At 40.1% G+C, this 20,104-nt stretch overlaps 1 protein-coding gene across 3 annotated transcripts in view; it reads left to right on the plus strand.

Annotated features, from left to right (window-relative positions):
• Positions 1-20,104, plus strand: part of oacyl (O-acyltransferase like) — a 55,673-nt gene that overhangs the window by 22,772 nt on the left and 12,797 nt on the right. For all 3 annotated transcript variants that reach the window (XM_051927377.1, XM_028803185.2, XM_051927376.1), the window contains exons 8-11: positions 2,020-2,121; positions 4,297-4,462; positions 10,360-10,439; positions 18,563-18,673. In XM_051927377.1, the coding sequence (XP_051783337.1) occupies positions 2,020-2,121; positions 4,297-4,462; positions 10,360-10,439; positions 18,563-18,673 (459 nt within the window). The remainder of the gene's footprint in view (positions 1-2,019; positions 2,122-4,296; positions 4,463-10,359; positions 10,440-18,562; positions 18,674-20,104) is intronic.

A 20,104-nucleotide genomic window follows, 5' to 3' on the forward strand; every position in this document is an offset into this window, starting at 1 on the left:
GACAATAGCATTCACACAAATGAGAAGTGAGTGGACCTTGGGTGTGGTTGTAAATGTTTGATAGGAAGATGAGACTTGCCAAAATCTCTTGACAAAAAGTCTCATCTCGCAGGACCTGAATTTATCTCTCGCTGGAGTTGAAATTATCTCTGAGAAAGTCTCGATTTAGGATTTCCTTTTATAACAGAGAGATTTGTGCATATCAAGCAACCTCCATTTCTTTGAAAACTATAATCAAAAATACACAAGAAGAGAATGGAGATGGAAAAGTGCGGGATCATAAACGGCAACTCCTAAAAATTCCCACAATAAGAAAATACTGCAGAGCCATATGTGTAAAAACCAGCTCTTCACTCAGTCGTTTTTATAGTTAACCTCCATGAAATGCTATCCTGTGTTTCTGGGTCTCTTTTGAATAAATTCTCCCAGTTTCCACTTGGATCCTAATGTAAGGCTAGAATCAGAATGAGAATCAGAGTTGGGGTGCCAATGAAGTGTTATGATATGAGTGCACTTGAAAAGCAAAAACGTTCTAAAGCGTCTAAAAAAACAAAAACCAGTCCAGAATCTTCACTGGTCAGTCTAACCATTGGCCTCACTCCAGGTAGTCTGACCCCAAACCCCACAGGTAGGCTTCGGCCTACATAGGCCCCAGATTGAAATGTGTGCTGGTAAAACACCTCATCTAGGCTGGATTATTGACATTCTTTTATATTTTACTGTGTTACAAAACAACTTTATAGTGCATTCATGTTCTGTTCGTTGTGCTCCTTTTTACATATTTCAGCCATTCGTTTCTAGTAATCCATCATATTTGTAACATTTTAATGTTTTCCTTTCCTAAGGATTGGGGTCCCCACAAATATATTTTTCTACTGGAGTTTTGTTTTTTTGAGTTTTTTTGTCTTTTTTGTAATTGCTCTCTGGCCTTATTTTACACCATTTTGCAATATCATTGTTTATCAGCACTAAAAATTTTACATTAAAAATGTAATGTCTGTGTGCATAACTGAGTATGCTTATCTGCAGGTTTGTATATGTATGAATGTATGTATGACAATTATCATATCATTTTATTACTTTATACTTTAACAGTTATATTCTAAATATATACATGTGTTTGAGATGTCCAGTATAGAGAAATATTTTGGACAAAATTAAGTAAATAGATTAAAATACAAATTGGCAGACAGTGTTCCTAGGTCCAAATCCAGCTACTGAGGAAAAACAAACAGAAATGTAAACAATTGTATTTTAAATGTTATAAGTCACTTGGATAAAGGTGTCAGTGTCATAGTAATAATAAATAAGCATATTGTGAAATATGACAATAAATAAATAAATAAAAACACAGTGAACTGCATGGAGTTTCCATGTTCTTCCTGTGTGCGTGTGTGTGCGTGTGTGTGTGTGTGTGTGTGCATGTGTGTGTGTGTGTGTGTGTGTGTGTGTGTGTGTGTGTGTGCGTATGTTCACCGCACTATGGACTGGCGACCTGTCCAGGGACTGTTCCTGTCTTGTGTGTTTGCTATAACAGACTTCAGCTTCTCCACTATCCGGCTTTGGATTACCAGGTTTAGAAAATAGATGGACAGATAGATTGTTTTTATTTATTTATTCATTGTCATATATCACAATACCTTTATTTTTAAAACTTTTTTCTAAAACATTCCTCCACTACAGGTGAATATAGCGCCACTCTTCCATGGCTGCTCACTTCCTATCACTTGAATTCCCTATTTGATAAAATGAAATGAAAGGAAAAACATTTTTAATATTACTTTTAATCTTAAAACACATGACAAACCTAATTAAAAGCTGTACAGGGATTGGCTTATACCTGCTCTTATGTATTAAAGACAACAGAATGAATATGGGGCTGTTCTGTTGGATTATTTAAAGAGATGCCTCAGAATGAGGAGTTGAAGAGGCCAGCAGCATTCAGACTGATCTTAATTTTTGTACAACGCCATCCCGTTCATAAATCTCCAAGTGTTAATTACTTGTCATATTTTACAGGGGGCTACTAAGTGTGCAGTCTTTATTGACGTTGATTAAAAACTCAAAGGGCAAAGGCATCTTCTGGATTGTGGTAAAATACTTGTTGAACCGATATAAAAGGTAAGACCATCTTGTTGGACTCTGAATTCTGAATATGTCGACATGCATTCAGTAGTAAAAGTTGAACGTCACTTGCATATGCCAAAGAGCACACAGCCAGGGCCACCTCAAACATTTTTGCTTCCTTAAACTCTTACAAATAAAGGTGCCAGAGAGGTTCTTCAGAGCAGTGCCACAATGGAAACATTTTTTAGATTCCAAAAGACCCTTCTACATGAAGGTTCCAGAAATAACCTTAATTTATTTAGATCTGTAACAGGAAATAACCATGAAAACCATACCATAACCATAAAGTAAGTAGATGGTAACAGAATTGTGAAATACCAATAAGTCATGAATTTGAAAGGACTCTTCCTGCATGTAATAACACAGGCCAAGACCAGGTTTCCTTAATCTGCCTCCGTCCTGCTGCGGAGAACCAACTTCATATAAAGAGAACCCTTCCCAGAATGTCGAGCAATAGTTCTACAAGGAACCAAACACCCCAGTAAAGAACCATAAAATGCCATTAAAGACTCGTTCTTTTTAAGAGTGTAGGCAACGCTGTAAATGGCACCCCACCATGCCAGACATCTACATACAAACATGGAGAGGTGAGAGAGGAGCTACGACTGGGGAAAGCAAAATATGGAGGGCTTGGATATAAAACAGAGAATTTACAATTTATGAACATCAAGGGAGATGTCTGATTTCTTATGGCAACAGCTTAGAAGAATACACTCATGAGGGGTGACATTTCAGAAGACACGTTAGGAATTGGACTATATTAGCAGACTTTATTTAATTATTAATATTATTATTATTAACATTTATCTAAAGAAATAAAATTGTTTTGAATAATAAAGTTATCAGTTCAACAGGTAGCTTACAATGATGGTGACAATCTAGTTATAATATTAACAAGGCAGCTTCTTAACATATAAATTTCATTTAAAATAATGAATCAAACTGACAGAGTTAAAATAATCGCAAAAATTCAATGAAATTAAGGCATAATGAAAGCATGTAAGCATTTACCCATAATTCCTATTTACTGTATCCTCATGTATGTAAATACTATAACTATCCAATCAGTGCCCAACTTCAGAGAGCGTTACCAGTGACAGGTGGACTACAGAGAAGATCTAAGCCTACCAAAAGACGGTGGCAAATAACAGAGAACAATATTTGCTGACTTTTAATGCAAGTTTTAATCTAAGCCCATGTACAAGATGATCTAAATCAGTCTTTAGCGATGCACTCAAGAGCTGCAATCCAATTGCTGTTTTAATCATGTAGCGTTATTCAGTTGTGTCTGTGTCTTTCATGCTACACCAGTTTGAGGATTAGAATTATTATTATCATTATTGTTGTCATTTGTGTTATTGTTGGATTATTAACTACAGTATGTTGTAGACCATTTATGACAGGTCAGCGCCCATCAAAACAAAATTAATACTACAAACCTGCAACTGAAGAAAATGAAGAAGCGTACGTACAGAAGTTAACTATGGTGCAAATTTGGAATTTAGAAGACCATGCGTAGAAAATAAAATAACAGAGCATAACCGAACAGTTGTATGGAATCTGAGTGTTTGCAAGTCCTAGTTGGCACTGTTTTAAAAAAACAAACCCGAAACAAATTTTGCCAATAAAGGGGACTGCCTAATTTACCTAACTGGTAGAGTCAGCCCCACATGTAGCTCAGTTCTAAACTCTTGGGTTCAGACATCGGCACAGTTGTCACCTGTGCAGAGTGTGGTACTTTATAAATTGCAGTCACTGACACTGGCAGCTTTGACTAAAATTAGGGTTGTGGTGACACAGCAGCTGGCACTGGTTGGGGTTCAGAGCTGGTATAATGTGACATTTTTAAGTTTCCTGAAACTCATCCTGAAGATGTGTATTTTAATTTAACCATTAACTGCACTCTGCTCCCACACAAGTGACCTGGTGACTGAGTCAGTGGGCCCTGTGGTGGACTGGTGCCCCAACCACAATGGATTTCTGCCTAGTGCCATATGCTCCCAAAATCAGATTTGGCTTCCTGTGATGTTGTAATATAAAAGCAGTGTTGGAAAACAGAGTGCGAATATTGCACCAAAGGGCCACAAATGTCCCCTCCCAATTTTGAATGTTTAAGTGCTCGGTAGTGCTGACCATCCAGTGCTGACACTGCCCTGTCGTCTCTTTCAGAATTCAGCCCCTCCACCTGTACACCGTGTGTCTGTGTGTTGGTCTTCTGCCTGTCATGCCAAAAGGCTCCTTCTGGATCTTTGCAGAGATGCAAACTGAGAACTGCAAACGTCGCTGGTGGACAAATCTCTTGCTAATAAACAACTTCTTTGAGTCCAGTGAGATTGTAAGTATTTTTTTTAATTCTTTACACTCTTTCCAATGACTCGACTGTAGTTTGCTATTCTCCCCCGCAAGTGTAGGAGTCTGAGTGTCTGGACTTGCGAGTGCCGTGATAAAAACCAAGATCCAGGCCTTTAATAACCTCTTGGTCACTGCCATCAGTAGTGTGTCTGTCTGCGGAGGGAGTGTCGACCTTGTCGAGAGGTTTACTTACCTCGGCAGTGAGATTCATGTCTCTGGTGACTCTTCCTGTGAAGTCACTACACAGATTGGGAGGGCATGGGGGGTCATGAGATCACTGGAATGGGGTGTGTGGTGGCGTTGATATCTCTGCAATGGGATGAAGGTCTAAGTCTTTAGAGTCCTGGTGCTTCCTGTTTTGCTTTATGTTTTGCAAGACATGGACACTATCCAGTGATCTGAGATGAAGACTGGACTCCTTTGGTACTGTGTGTCTTTGGAGAAACCTTGGGTAACACTGGTTTGAATAAGTGGTTGCTCACGGAGTCCCAAATGAGGCACATTACCTGCATTGTCAGGGAGCATCAGTTATGGCTCAATTCTCCAAGGGTGATCTGGCTCACAGGATTCTCATTGTTGAAGACCTTAGCGGCTGGACCAGGCCAAGGGGGCTGCCACATAACACCTGTCTGTGGCAGATAGATGGTTATTATGGACCGTGTGTCTGCCTTGGGGTTTGCCAACCAGGATACCAAGCTGTTTCTTTGTGTGATGGCTGTGGCAACATGCTGTATCAATGCATGCTCCCTAACCTGACCTGACCTTTTCTGCATTTTGTGTTTGTACGTTTTGGTTTTGGGAGTTTTGAAATATTTTATCTTTCTTATAGCAACACCATTTGTTTTTTTGTGGCAAGTCGGTCACTGCCATGTTGTGCTGTATATTGCCTGGCTCTGATCACATAGCTTACAGTTGCCAGCCGTATGACATGGAAGTCACATTACATATTACTGTATGTCATTTCTTCCTGCCTATATAAGATGGTGGCACACAACTTCTGCCATCCAAATTGTGGATTCGCTATGAAATGAAACCACTTCTTTGTTAGATTACTAAGAATAATTTAAACATATTTTGATAGTCTTTTGCTTTAGATTTGTTCTTGAGAATTGATATCACTGGTAACAATTTTTTTCAAAAGTTTTGTTTAATAAAAAATGTGGGTGATTATGATAGACAACTTCAAGGTGAATGCAAATATAATTTCATATGGTCTGTATTACGTAGTAGTTTGGAAAAACATCAAATTAACTTTTATTGAATGTCAGATGTGTAATTGCTTAGTGATGTTGACATATTGCATTAGTTCAGCAGAGTTGAATCAAAAAATGTTTTTGTGGTTTGGAAGATGAGATAGATACTGTAGATGACATGTTTTGCTGCTGATTTTTACTTGTACTCAGCATCTGATGCTTCTCATTTCACTGTCCAACAATAGTAGCCAAACACTGATGGATTCCACTTGCCCTGATTCAGCTTTTTCATTTTTGCAATGTCCTGGTGAAACCTTACACCATGTTATCATTGACTGAACCAAGATTAGCAAAGAAGAACTTCAAGTGTGAATCCAGAAAATGAATCTCTAGTGACATACGGCACTTCATGGTTTTGTATACTTGAAGCGTGGTGTCAACAAATTGGACATTGTTTGGTGCTCTGTAGTTGGCAAGGAAATTCTCACCACATCCTTGAATGCGTTCTACATGGTTTCCTCCTGCCCCACAAGCAGATCCACAAAATTCTTGTTATTGATGATATGGCCAATTTTTGGACCAACAAAAATACCTCTCTTAATTTTGCTATCAGTATTCATGAAAACTTCTATCAAAATATCGAAATCCTTCACATTCTTTGTTCATTGCTTTCACACAATTTTTCATTTATCTAAGTTTTGTATAAGGAGGAGGCAAAAATGCATGTGCCGACTCTGGTCAATGGCATCAATCAATTGTGCTAGCAAAATATAGTTCTACAACAGCATTGTATTACCAACTACCTCTACACCAGCAAGATGTGTCAAGCAACCAAGATCACAGCCAAGTGACTCAATTTATTACATCCAAGATGCTTATAGTGCATACTTGGCTTCTCCTACCAAAGCTGTAAGACTCAATCACACAAATTGTCAAACTGTCCATCAGCTACCCATGATTTGCAATGACCAGAGGCCTCATGTATAACGCCGTGCATAGAATTCACACTAAAACATGGCGTAAGACAAAATTGGAAATGTGTGTTTGCACAAAAAGATTCTAATGCAAAAATCTGTGCATACACACAGTTCCATGCACTTTACAAATCCCAATGAACGTGAAATTTAACGCATGTGCACACACCTACAGTCCCACCTGACTCTTCCCAGAATTTTGAATATTTTAATATGCAAATCAAAATAAATATCACCGTCCATTCAGTGTTTGGTTAAAAGGCAATGGAAAAAACATGTTAAACAAAAAAGAATTTCAGCAAATGTGAAGCTTAGGCAAGTAAAAGCAAACTATTTGTTGGCTTACGTAGTGGTACAAACAACAAAAGCATGGCAGAGATATTTGAAAGTTCAAGTTCAGAAAGTGGCACAGTGCCCGAAAGAAAAAAGAAGTGGTCAGATATCAAAGTCGAAATGAAAAGTGAGTCACAGCCCACAGTCTGTTTATTCTGTTTCAGACAATATTACAAAAGTTGACCTCTGTGCCAATGACATGATGGTGCTGCAGTGCCAAGCACGTGTTCGAGTGTTGTCTGCACACATGCCTCTACCTCAGAAACCGCTGGGAGACCATCTGGTTGTGTACTGAAATATACTGTTCTGAGTCACAAAATGCACTACTGGATGCTGTAAGAAATGTGGCCAATGAACTAAGGAATATAAGAGCTGTACTATGTGATGTTGACCATAGTTTAAATGAATTGGTTAACAAATAAATGCTGCATCTGATTACCTGTTTTTACATTCTGCTAACTACATTCAAACGAAGTTGTAACGCTGTCTGATCTGGCTGATCATTTGGTGGGTCAGGGTCAGGTTCATCATACCCCAACACTTCACCTATGGGCAAGGCACGATTGTGTGCAACATTATATATGCAGCACGCTATGTTCTTGCACAATGCGACACACTTTCTGTGCACTATACAGCAGCACATTAATAGCTTAAAAATGCTTTCTACTTACATAAGCAAAATAATTCTCTGAAAGGGTCTTTATAGTGTAACATTGGAGCCGAGCTCCAAAATGGATCGATTCTCTGCTCTTTACTTTGAGGTGACTCGCTATCCTTAAAAAGACTACTTGCCTTTTACTGTACTAGTCAGGAAAAGCACCTGTAACTCTGCAGAGCTGCAGTTTTCATAGTTTCTCCAGCTATATAGGATGCCAGCTCATTCTTTTGGTCATTCATCCCAGGCTTATGTAACTTGTCCAGTGCTGTTGCAATAGTAATGTGTGTGTAGTTGACCACAGAAACAGTAGCACTGCTTTGATGCTGGGTACCACCAGTTTGCAAAACTGAGCAGAAACATGAAAATGGGGGGGACCCTGGCATAAAAATGTATGGTGCTTTACGCCAAGTTTAGTTTTTATACATCTCGAAGTGAGTGTGGAAACGGGTATACGCCACATTTTTCTGCATATGCACCATTTATACATGAGGCTCCTGGACACGCAGAAGTGGGAAGCCGAAACAAGAACAGCTATTCAATACCTGGCATACCACTTGCCACAAAGATCTACAAACTGCTGACTCTGAACGGAATGAAGCTGTAACTGTCACGACTGATCGAATTCACTGGAGGAAACTTGCTGCCCTATGCGCCGAATGGAGTAGGAGGAACTAAGTCTGAGTAAGCCAGTCCCACCTTGGCTAATGACTACCAAGATATGCAAGTTCACATCATGAAACATCAATCAACAGTGAGGTTGTGATACTCTCAGACGTTGTTATTATCTGACATAACGGAGTTATTTAGATTTAAATGTTAAGTAAACTGAGTGAGTCCTGCCACCACTGGCTGCTCTGGAAAATAAATTGGTTATGAATGGCCTCATTTAAAAAAGTGACACCTCAGAATTAGAACTAAAGACCCGAAAGTAAAAATGGACAAGCCACAATACCATGGAATGAACACACAAACTACACACACCACACAAACAGAAGACCATGGGGGCTGTCTAGTAACAGCAATCAACCACTGCATAGCTGGCAAGAAAATTAAAAGACTAATCATTTTTTAAATACCCGTTCTTTCCATACTAAAATCCTATGCTTCTCTGAAGCAGCCAGAGACATCATCCTGCTGGCTTCTCTTCCACAAAGTGAATGGAGAATTCCTAAGGTTTTCTTAGTGGCTTTTAAAAATTTAACACAGTCAGGCAGTCCTCTTTAGCATTGAGAAGCCGGCTAAGATGCCCCTCAGCCTCATTTTGATCAGATGTCTTGTGTTTGATGCAGTCCTGTTATTGGCCATTCTTTTTTTTCTAGAATAATTTCGCTAATGTTAAGAGAGTAAATGGTACTGGACTTGTCAAACCCCTTTGCTGGCTTGACTGGTACAGGCTCAAACAAGCAATGGAAACACACAATTAAATAAAAACAAAGGTCAGGCATTATCTTAACACCAAGAATAAGCTCTGTCACTAATCTGGAATGTTCAAGTTGCACATGTGCGTACACACACACACACACACACACACACACACAAGGGAACACTGCAGGGCCAATGGAGCTGGCCCCTGAACTGGAAACAGGCCTGCAGCACCTGGCATGAAGACAATTTCACATACTACAAAAAGTAGTATGTTTCAAAATAAGAAATTACATTCAGCATATGAGGGAAAATTTTAAAAATGCTTAAGTCGACGGTTATTATAAACAGATGAAAAATCTGTGGAATTCAAAAAGGAAAATTATTATTTAATTTGCACAGCTTTTGGTGGTACTGTGCCCCCTTACCTACAGAAGTGCCATTGTTTACATGAATTCTTTTAAAAACAAATTATTTCTGTTCTCATAAAGATGTTTATCTATTAATAACCAAAACTTCATTTTTTATTTACAGTTTGAATTATAATTATATTTTTCTGCATGTTTGTGCTCCTTTTACCTTCCAATTAGGTTTTAAAACAGGCAGAGTACAATTCCATTCTGTAAATATTTTTCAGAGACACTCTTTAAGATGTTAATATTTTTCAAGTCTTTCCCGACTTCACTAGTTTTCATAATGGTTGCCGGTATCTTATGGGCTGGTTGCTATGGAAACCTGATCAGGTTGTGATGTGTTACATCAGTGATTGAGCTGCATAAAGGTCAGTCCTGAGGATTTCTGGGTAATTGGAGATTGGATTGAAAACAAAGACTTTGTACTTTGTAGTGAGTGTTAGTTAACAGAAACTTTGCGATAGTTATTTCGATGACGATTTTGGAGCTATGATTCTTGGTTTGATGAGGATTGATTTTTTGGCTATCAACTTAGGCTCGATTCTCAGTTAAGTTTCAACTTCAGGCCCTTCCAAAAAAACTCCCTTAGGTCCAGCATAGACAGAATACCAATAAACACCTTGAAAGAGCTCTGTAGCGATCTCACTCTATCTGCTCTCTTTTGACAATGTCTGGCTGGCTTCAGCTTCCTTTGGATATTTCCATTTTGCCCAGACTTGCCATTGTGTTGTGTGGAGACTTCTTAAATATGGTCACTAAATTTGAAATCAGTATCTTCAGTAGTTTTCAGGTGATTGATGCCACAGGTACAAATACATAGTTTCAACATCTAATTTTAAGATCATTACGAGCTTCTTGGTTGTCTCTTCAAATTAAAGGTATTTGTACAGTAAATCTGTCGTATATAAAGTATTGCATTATAATTAATTCTGTTTTGTTGTTTCTAGTGCATTCCCTGGTCCTGGTATCTGGCCGTTGACATGCAACTTTATATTCTAACACCCGTTCTACTCTTTGTGTTTCAAAGGTATGTAAATAAAGCAGAGCTTCTGAATGCACAGTAAATATGCAGAAACATCCTATAACTTTGCACTTGATGTTGATGAGATCACAAGTGGGTTGCCTAAGCCAGTGTTTCTCAACCACTGGATTCCATTGCTGATGGGTTGCAGGTTGTCATGGTTGGTCCATGAGTGAGTTGTGAGGGTCACCTAAGTGATTGACCATGATGTTTCCCCATTTCTAAGTGAGCTTGTTTCACCAGGGGACGCCCTGATATGGCTCGTCTCACCAAGGGAGCGGTTTTCAATTGCTGACAGTGAACTTAAATGGGCAAAGCTGGGACATGGGGTCATAAATGTTGAGAAAAGTGGTGTAGGAGAAGGTAGTGCAGTCTGAATGCAATTAGTATGTGGAGCTGCGCCGATCAAAAGAAACCTTGAAGGGCCTTGCAAGTGTCAGAAAATATAGGAGACCCCGTGAAATAATAATGATAATAATGAATGATTTATTACTGTGGCCGGTTCTGGCAATTTCTACAATAGTATTACCTGATTGTTTTCCTATGACCCTCGGGCATAAGCACAAATCATGTTAACTCGGTTAACAAACAAAATCTATCAGTAGCGATTGAGTAAACCTTATGACTTGTAGATACAACTTTAATCTAAAGGTACGGGAGCTAAGGATGACTGAGGCTGGAAAACAGATCCAAATTTTAAGAAATAATTAACAGGGTGTCAAGAATGGGTTAAGGCTCCACCCCTGTCGCTCCATTGGTTTACCTTTATCCCATGGCCACACCCATCAGTGTCTGTTGTTTAGCAGCTTTTATCATGTGACCATCACAATGTGGGACTGACTGGGGTTGAAGGCCGACATCGGGAGGACCACAGACTGCTATGATGTACGCCTTGAGGATTAAAACCAACACCAAAAAAAACAAAAAAAAACTTAAGGACATTTTTATTATTTCAAACAACATTAAAGTCCAAAATTTATATACTAACCATAAATATTGTCAAATATGAAAACTAAATTAAAAAGAAGAGTAATAATAATAACAACATACTCTAAAATATCAATTTATCCACCTTAATAGACAGATAAGTGTTTGTGTGTCTGTCTGGTTGTTATGTGTCTGTAATTGAAGATGTGAGTTCCAAAATCTGCTAATTACACCTTTTGGTAAAATTTAGTGAACACGTGATTGTGACTTTTCATGCAGTTCGTCTTTCGCCGAAAATATGTTTGAGCTTCAAAACCTGCTAATTGCAACAGTATAGCACTATAGTTTTAGGGATTTAGTTTCAAAATCTGCTTACGGACCCAGATTTTCCTATTTATCTCCAAAATTTATCTTTTGTACTTAGCTGATTTTGGAACTGAGCTCTTCAATTCCAAAAGATGGCACATCACAATATTTTTAGATATAAAATATATTGTGTTTGTCATTCCAGTAGATGGCGTATCACAAACACTAACACTGTTTTTACAATTCTAATACCAAACGGCATGTAACAGAGACATGTGCATCACATGGTGCACTGCAAACATTAACGCTGAGGTCCCCGTTGATTACTTAGGCCTAGCCCACGTGTAACCGGGTATTTTTTAAATGGGAGTTTTCCTCCTTCCTTCTTAAAAATAAATCCTGTCTACACGCAGACTGTTTTTTAACAAATCTTCATCCACATGAGAACGCGAAACTCCGCTGTCAAGAGCATGCCAAACCAACATAACCTTGACATAACCTTATAACCTTAACCGTAACACCATGTTGGCCAATCAGAAGTCTGAAAAAAGTTTTTACCGGTTCAGTAAGGCTAACAGCATTGGAGTATCAAGGTAAGGGGGAATCGTATGTGTGGACTGATAGTGAAGTGGACTTATTCCTCAGTATCACACTTGAATATATTCAAGTTTTCAAATGTGTGTTTAGCATGGAATTTGCAAAAATATGGGCACCATAAACACTACCATTTAACTATGACGTCAATAAATTAACACTTGTAATCATTGGTGGCTCATTTGCTAAGAGAAAACCTCCCCGTTCTGATCAAATAATCCATAGAATTTGTGGATGGCTGCTTTATTTCTATGAGTCCCATCCATGGCACAAATGCACTGAGGGATGCCATGAGCTGAGATGAACCCTGCTACACGTTCCTCTGTTTTGGACTCAGTGACAGGTAATTGTATATACCAGGGGTCCCTATCTCCGGTCCTGGAGGGCCCCAGTGGCTGCAGGTTTTCATTCTAACCCTTTTCTTAATTAGTGACCTGTTTTAGCTCCTAATTAACTTCTTTTGAATTAATTTTATTTGACTTGCTCTTGAAGACTCAGGCCCCTTAATTGTTTCTTTTTCCTTAATTACCAGCCAAACAATAATGAGACACAAAATGAACCAAAACACGACCAGTAAACTGTGACCATCATACAGATATCTGAAAATAAAGAAAGATGAAGGTCTCAGGAACGGTGATCTGCTCAGGTCCCCAAAACATTTTAACAGTGCTCTTAGAAAAGAGAAAATCAACAATTTCAGAAATGTATGCTATTTGCGTTTTTTTTTTTGAGAGTAGCAACAAGTCATGGAATTAAAGAACGGGTTTAATTAACAACAAGAATTGGTGTCTAATTAAGCAACTGGTTGGAGTGAAATTTGTTGGAGTTTGAGGCCCTGACTTAGTTGGTTTTCTGTTGGCTCACACTTCATATTTAATTTCTGTTTAAGGAAAGAAATGAAACAATTCAGAAGAATGATGAAGAATTTCAGGGGAACAAATCTTAAAAAACAAGTCAATTAAAATTAAAGTAAAGGAGTTAATTAGCAGTAAAAACTGGTCACCAATTAAGAAAAGGGTTAGAATGAAAACCTGCAGCCACTGCGGCCCTCCAGGACAGGTTATCAAATGCACCAGTGTGGTGGCTCTGAGGCTAAGGATCTGCGCTGGTATCCCGAAGGTTGCCGGTTCGAATCCCCGTCACTGCCAAAAGAGATCCTACTCTGCTGGGCCCTTGAGCAAGGCCCTTAACCTGTAATTGTTCCAGGGGTGCTGTACAATGGCTGACCCTGAGCTCTGACCCCAAGGGGTATGCGAAAAACTAACAAATACTGTTGTAAGTCGCTCTGGATAAGAGCGTCTGCTAAATGATGTAAATGTAAATGTAAACTTCATCCTCAATAATATCTGGGTGATTGCACATGGCAATGCCGCAAGGCACGGGCTGCTCAATGTCTTTCAACCCGTGCTGCTTGAGCTTCTTCAGTCCTTTTGCACAGCTGGCACGATTTCTTTCAGCGTTAGTAGCATTCTGTAGCGCACGTTCTTCATCTGTCCTTTGTGTCCGATTTGCACGATTTCTTTCAGCGTTAGTAGCATTTGTAGCCGCACGCTGCTCATCTGTTTGTTGTGCACGTTGTGTACGTCTGGTCACATTAGCAAGTCTACGTTCCTCGTCAGTCATGTGACTTCGTTTCCTACGCATCCTTTCCGCTGCCGCTGCTGTTGCCGCTGCGTTGCGATCGTCACTCATTTTAGATCTGAGATTGGCTAAAATTTAAACAATGACCGTTGTTAATACCCAGCTGTCATTACTCATTCTTCTAACTGATTGATTCGAGGTATTGACGCGAACACCATACATATGGGGTATTGATGCAAACACCATACATATGGATACTATCAAATTATATATAAGGATATACAGGGTGGTGCACAAAAAACCGAACTGTCTCTGACCGGCTGGCTCAAGCTATTATACAGGCGGGTGTCGTCATAATCGCAGAGCCTTGTTGTTGCGACGGAGTCAGCAACCCCAATTGTGCATTAGTAAGGAAGCTGTGAGCCAGTGGGTATGGACGTGCATGAAAGAGAGCCAGAAGATGTATTCTCTGCAACAGAGGATTGGAATAGTGGAGGCATATTTGTCTACCGGCTCTTTTAAGGAAATGCTGGACATTTTCCTACCAGCAAAGAGCAGTATTCACGAGTTGGTGAAGAAGTGGCGTAAGACTGGGTCAGTTGCAAACTACAAAAAAGAATCGGGCCCCATCCGTTCGTACAACTGTGGTCGTAGCAGATATTCAGGAATGGATAGCCATGAGCCCTAGCAAATCGACACGTAAATTGGCACAATAAGCGAATGTTTCACGCAGTTCTTGTCAACTCACTCACTATAAATGAAGCCATACAGAATAACTTGTGTCCAAGAACTGAAGGACGATGACAAAGAAAAATGTGTACTTTATTGTACGTGGCTCCTTCAAATAATTACAACTGGATTTTTGTATTGCATATCTTTTATTTTGTGTACGGGCTAAGAAACATACGTCGACGTTGGAGTCAGAGATGGTTCAGTTTTTCATGCGCCAACCGGTATATATAAATATCTATATATATATATATATATATATATATATATATATATATATATATATATATATATATATATATATATATATATATAAAATCCAACGTCTGTCTATCTGTCTGTCTGGTTTTCACGAGAGAACTACTTAATGGAATTAGATCGGGTTTTTTTCTATAATTTGCTTAGATAGATAGATAGATAGATAGATAGATAGATAGATAGATAGATAGATAGATAGATAGATAGATAGATAGATAGATAGATAGATACTTTATTAATCCCAAGGGGAAATTCACATACTCCAGCAGCACCTTACTGATACAAAAAACAATATTAAATTAAAGATTGATAATAATGCAGCTATAAAAACAGACAATATCTTTGTATAATGTTAATGTTTACTCCCCCGGGTGGAACTGAAGAGTCGCATAGTTTGTGGGAGGAACGATCTCCTCAGTCTGTCAGTGGAGCAGGACAGTGACAGCAGTCTGTCGCTGAAGCTGCTCTTCTGTCTGGAGATGATACTGTTTAGTGGATGCAGTGGATTCTCCATGATTGACAGGAGCCTGCTCAGCGCCCGTCGCTCTGCCACAGATGTCAAACTGTCCAGCTCCGTGCCAACAATAAAGCCTGCCTTCCTCACCAGTTTGCCCAGGCGTGAGGCGTATTTCTTCTTAATGCTGCCTCCCCAGCACACCACCGCGTAGAAGAGGGCGCTTGCCACAACTGTCTGATAGAACATCTGCAGCATCTAATTGCAGATGTTGAAGGACGCCAGCCTTCTAAGGAAGTATAACCAGCTCTGTCCTTTCTTACACAGAGCATCAGTATTGGCAGTCCAGTCTAATTTATCATCCAGCTGCACTCCCAGGTATTTATAGGTCTGCACCCTCTGCACACAGTCACCTCTGATGATCACGGGGTCCAGGAGGGGTCTGGGCCTCCTAAAATCCATGAACATTCATGCTTGAACATTCTGGTTGATTTTGTGACTTCTCGCATCGCACTATGCATCATAGTTCGCTTGCAGTACCAAGAGAGTAGTACTAGGGTGTTGTACCGTGTTAGCCATTATGAATGTAGAGAAAAGCCAAGCAAAATGACACCTTTTATTGGCTAACTAGAAAGATTACAATATGCAAGCTTTCGAGGCAACTCAGGCCCCTTCTTCAGCCTGAGTTGCCTCGAAAGCTTGCATATTGTAATCTTTCTAGTTAGCCAATAAAAGGTGTCATTTTGCTTGGCTTTTCTCTAGTACCAAGAGAGACAATACAACAACTAAAACAACTTCTAAAGGGAACTTACTAAGAGCAGGGGCTCTGAAACAGGAGAGCTAAAGCTTTCTAATGCCGCAGATGAGTTCAATTCTCCTCAAGGGGAGGGCGACAGGGCCCTCCCCACTCACGCACCAGCCCCCGTTAGAGTCAGTCTACCTCTCGCCTCTTGTTGGAGTGTACTTTGCCTCCACTTAGCTAGCTATACCTGTTTGGTCAACAGACATTATCATCTACAGATTGTTAAGGATTGTTAAGGGGTAATGTTTGACATTTTTGAGAGAGAGAGAGATCAGAGCTATGTTTGTTTAAGAAGGTAGCTGCTGATTGCCAGAGATATCATGGCCACATGCTTTTCTCCCCACGTGGGAGAGCTGAACACAATCAGATACAGTGCCAACAACTATTGATTTTTAAAGTTTGTCCTGTTCACTTTTATGTGGGTGCAGCCGCGGGAGACAGCTAGTAGAGTATAAACACAAAAAAACAAAATCAGGGCAAATCACACCAGCAATCATAACATTACCAACCCTCACAAGACAATCAGGCTCAAAAGGAGAGACAGTAAAAGATAGGTGGCGAAATGAGACATTGTCAAAATACACAAAGTGACCAAAACGGAAAATCCAAGCGCACTTTCAGGAGGCCAAAAGCAAAACCCAGAAATTAGAGTCAAAAATAATATTGCCAAGAAGTCAATACCCTGAGAATATGGGAAAGAAAAGAATAGCGCCAAATGTTTTAGGGAAATATCCGCAAATTCAGATGAAAACATGGCTGCCAGTGCCAACCTTTCAACCCATCAGCATAAAGACCTCAGTTGTCACGACCTCCTCAACTGCAACAAGATTTGCAAAATGGCATTAGAGATGGCACAAAATGTTTTTAGCAAAGTTGAGTAACCTTTTTGTATGAAGATAAACCAGGTATTTTTTAATCTTTACAGTCAAAAATCTCCACTAGACATATAAAGATCAGGAAAGCTCTGAATGAAGGCTAAGAAAAATTAAAAATAAAATAGACTCATAACACAAGCAACCCATTCAGTGAAAAAAATGAAAGTTCATGAAGTCCTTTATATGCTTCTTCTTCTTCAGGCATTGTGGTGAGTTCACACCTCCTGGGAAATTTAATGAGAGGGAAGCAGAAGGTCTCCATGCCCCTTCTCAGTCAACTCAAATCTGATGATTCCATCTCTGCGTGTTATCAGATCTCAGTCCAGACTCTTTCCATGTGTATCTCCAAGCTGGTGAAATGAACTGCCCACCTCCATTCAAAATTGTTACTCCCTCTGTGTGTATAAGAAGCATTTGAAGACCCTTGTTCGGTGAATTTCTGCCAAACTGATAATGGCTCTTAGGTTTTGTAAATCTGGGAGTTGTAACTCGCTCGTATTTTCCTCTGAGCTCTTCACTTGTGGTGATCAATTTTGTACCCTTGTCCTGTAACATTTACTCCCAAATAGGCCCCAGACTGATGTGTACTTGATTATGTTGAACTCTTTTATAAGTCACTTTGGATAAAAGTGTCTGCTAAACAAATAAACGACAATGTAATTATATAGAAACAGCTTCTCCTGGTGATGGAGACCATCAAGCTCTATTATATTTGGTGGCACAGTAGCAGTTTCTAAAAAGTCCCGTCTTAACAGATCCTTGACCAATAAAACTAGAAGGCCCTCTCCTTGGATGTAAACAAAACTGGAAAGTTGGTGGAAATGTAGGCTGCAATGCTGATGCAACCCATCCTGGGCTAGCAAGCCAAAGCTCTAGTGTGGTCCATCCTGAAGTTGCAGACAACATCTATGGTAGGCCACCTTCTGGAGGGAACTCAGAAAGTAGACTCCTTGCAGACAGGGACTCAGTCCTTCTTAATAGGGACAACTTGATGGCTGGACCACCACCCAAATGGTGCAATTGGATGGCAAGGTTGACTAAAGCTAGTGGTTCAGGCTGAGTGACAAAACTAGCAGCTGAAGTTACATGGCGAGTGCTGGAGACTCTGCCTCAGGCCCAAGACGTGGAGACACAGCAGCCTTCATTGACGCCTAACACTGAGGTGGATCAGACCCTGGAGATGTGATGATTTCTGGGCTAGCAGACTGTAAAGACACTCCAGCTGAGTCAAGTACTGATTGTGTGCTTAGCAATCAGACTTACTGTACTTTTTTAGCACTTAAATCTCTCAGTCCCCTTCTCAAATAAAAGTTGGACGCCTTTCCCTTTCCTGGCACCACATGCAAATTTAGATCTCTAATCACAAAAGCAAATTCTGACTGAATGCAGCTAAGCGTCTATGACCCTGATGTTATCCCTTAATGTTGAGGCAATAAAGATTCTAACGCCACATTGGGTCATCGAAGCTGTAAGCTAACAGCAGTAGCATGAGCACAGGTAACATGGGAGAATTCATCTTTCTTACTACACCTGACATTTTTTTCTTGTCACTTCTTACTTGAATTAACCGCTGATATTGTGAACGTATCTTTGATCTTTCCAGAAGTAAATACGCCATGATTACAGTGGCCACTGTCCTCCTGCTGACCTCCAGCCTGTCCGGGGCTTTGCTCACTGCCTTTCTGCACTTACCAGTTTCTCTGCCACTCACAGCGTAAGAATTGGTTTTTTTTTTATAATTTCATTTGTTTGGTTGAACTTCAGTTGCAACTGTAAGTGATGCAAGGAAAGTGTGGCATCATATACTGTAGTTCAGTTGTCAAGCTCTAGGAGTACTAAACAAAATGCCAAATGCCACGGAATACATCAACACTGAATTTGTCCCGTACTTCATGAAGTATAAGCTTTCATCATGCGTGTTACAATTTGCCAATTTTCCAAGCCTGCTTATTCCAATCATGGTATATTGTTTGTATGGCACCAGCTGGGAACTGGGCAGGAAACAACTGTGGACAGAGTGGCCACCCACCACAGGGCACAGTGTTTAGCGAATTGCAGCTATCTTGTCTCAGCAAGTCAATAGCAGATGCTGAGGATGTATGCACCATGGCAAGACCACCACTAAACGTTATGACGTGACAGTCGATGACGATGTGGGCCATGGTTTGCTTTTGTCCACAGGAGCAGAGCAGGTTGTCATGATGCCCCCATCTATGCAGGTTTGAAGCACATCTGCCAACCCCTGTTCGGTAGCAGTTCAGTGTCACCCAGTCCTTCCTGGGAAAGTCAAAACCACGTTTTGTCAGGTCGCAGATCAGGAAAGAGGTTCCAGTACAGTCTACCTCCCATAGCTTTTTCCATGCAATAACATCTGTAGGTGACCATCAAATTGGGTGTCTGGAAAAGAGACAAAGTCTCGGAGGGTGTTAAAAAGCCTGCAGTAGCAGCATCATGGCGAATGTGAGGGGTGCTAATGACTCAAGTGAAGTCACCAAACAGGCTAACACCCACGTCAGTGAGGTGTTGGAATGAAAACCTGCATGGACATGGGAGGAACTTAAAAACACTGCACAAGCAGTGACCAGCAGCAGTCCTGGCCATGGCACCCCAACACTAATAACCACGGCTATAGTTCTTGTATTCAACTTGCGGACAGTGTTGACTCCCAGTGGCCCTAAATTCAAGTATTTGGAATTGAGCGTCTTAAGTTACAGCGGATTCAGGAAGTATTCTGACCCCTTCACTTTCTGCTGACTTTATTGTGTGCTTTTAAATTTAAATTAATTTGTTTGCCATTATTGACCAAAAATCTACACTTTATATCCCTTAATGACAAAGTGAAAATTTCAGAAAGGTTTGCAAATTTATTAAAAATCACAAAAACTGGAATCTCTCAATGACATGAATCTTCTTAGGTAGGTGTCACCAAGCTCTGCACACCCAGATTTGGGCAGTTTATCCCATTCCTCCTCTCAAGCTTTGTTAGATTGTCTGCAAACTGCCATCTTCAGGTCACTCCAAAGATGTTCTATTAGAACATCACTCAAGGACAGTCAGAGCCTTACCCTGAAGCTTCTCCAGCGTTCTCTTGGCTGTATGCTTTGGGTCATTGTCTCACCCCAGTCTGAGGTCATGTGCACTCTGG

Source organism: Erpetoichthys calabaricus, chromosome 5 (assembly GCF_900747795.2).
Source record: "Erpetoichthys calabaricus chromosome 5, fErpCal1.3, whole genome shotgun sequence".
In the NCBI taxonomy this organism is placed as follows: Eukaryota; Metazoa; Chordata; class Cladistia; order Polypteriformes; family Polypteridae; genus Erpetoichthys; species Erpetoichthys calabaricus.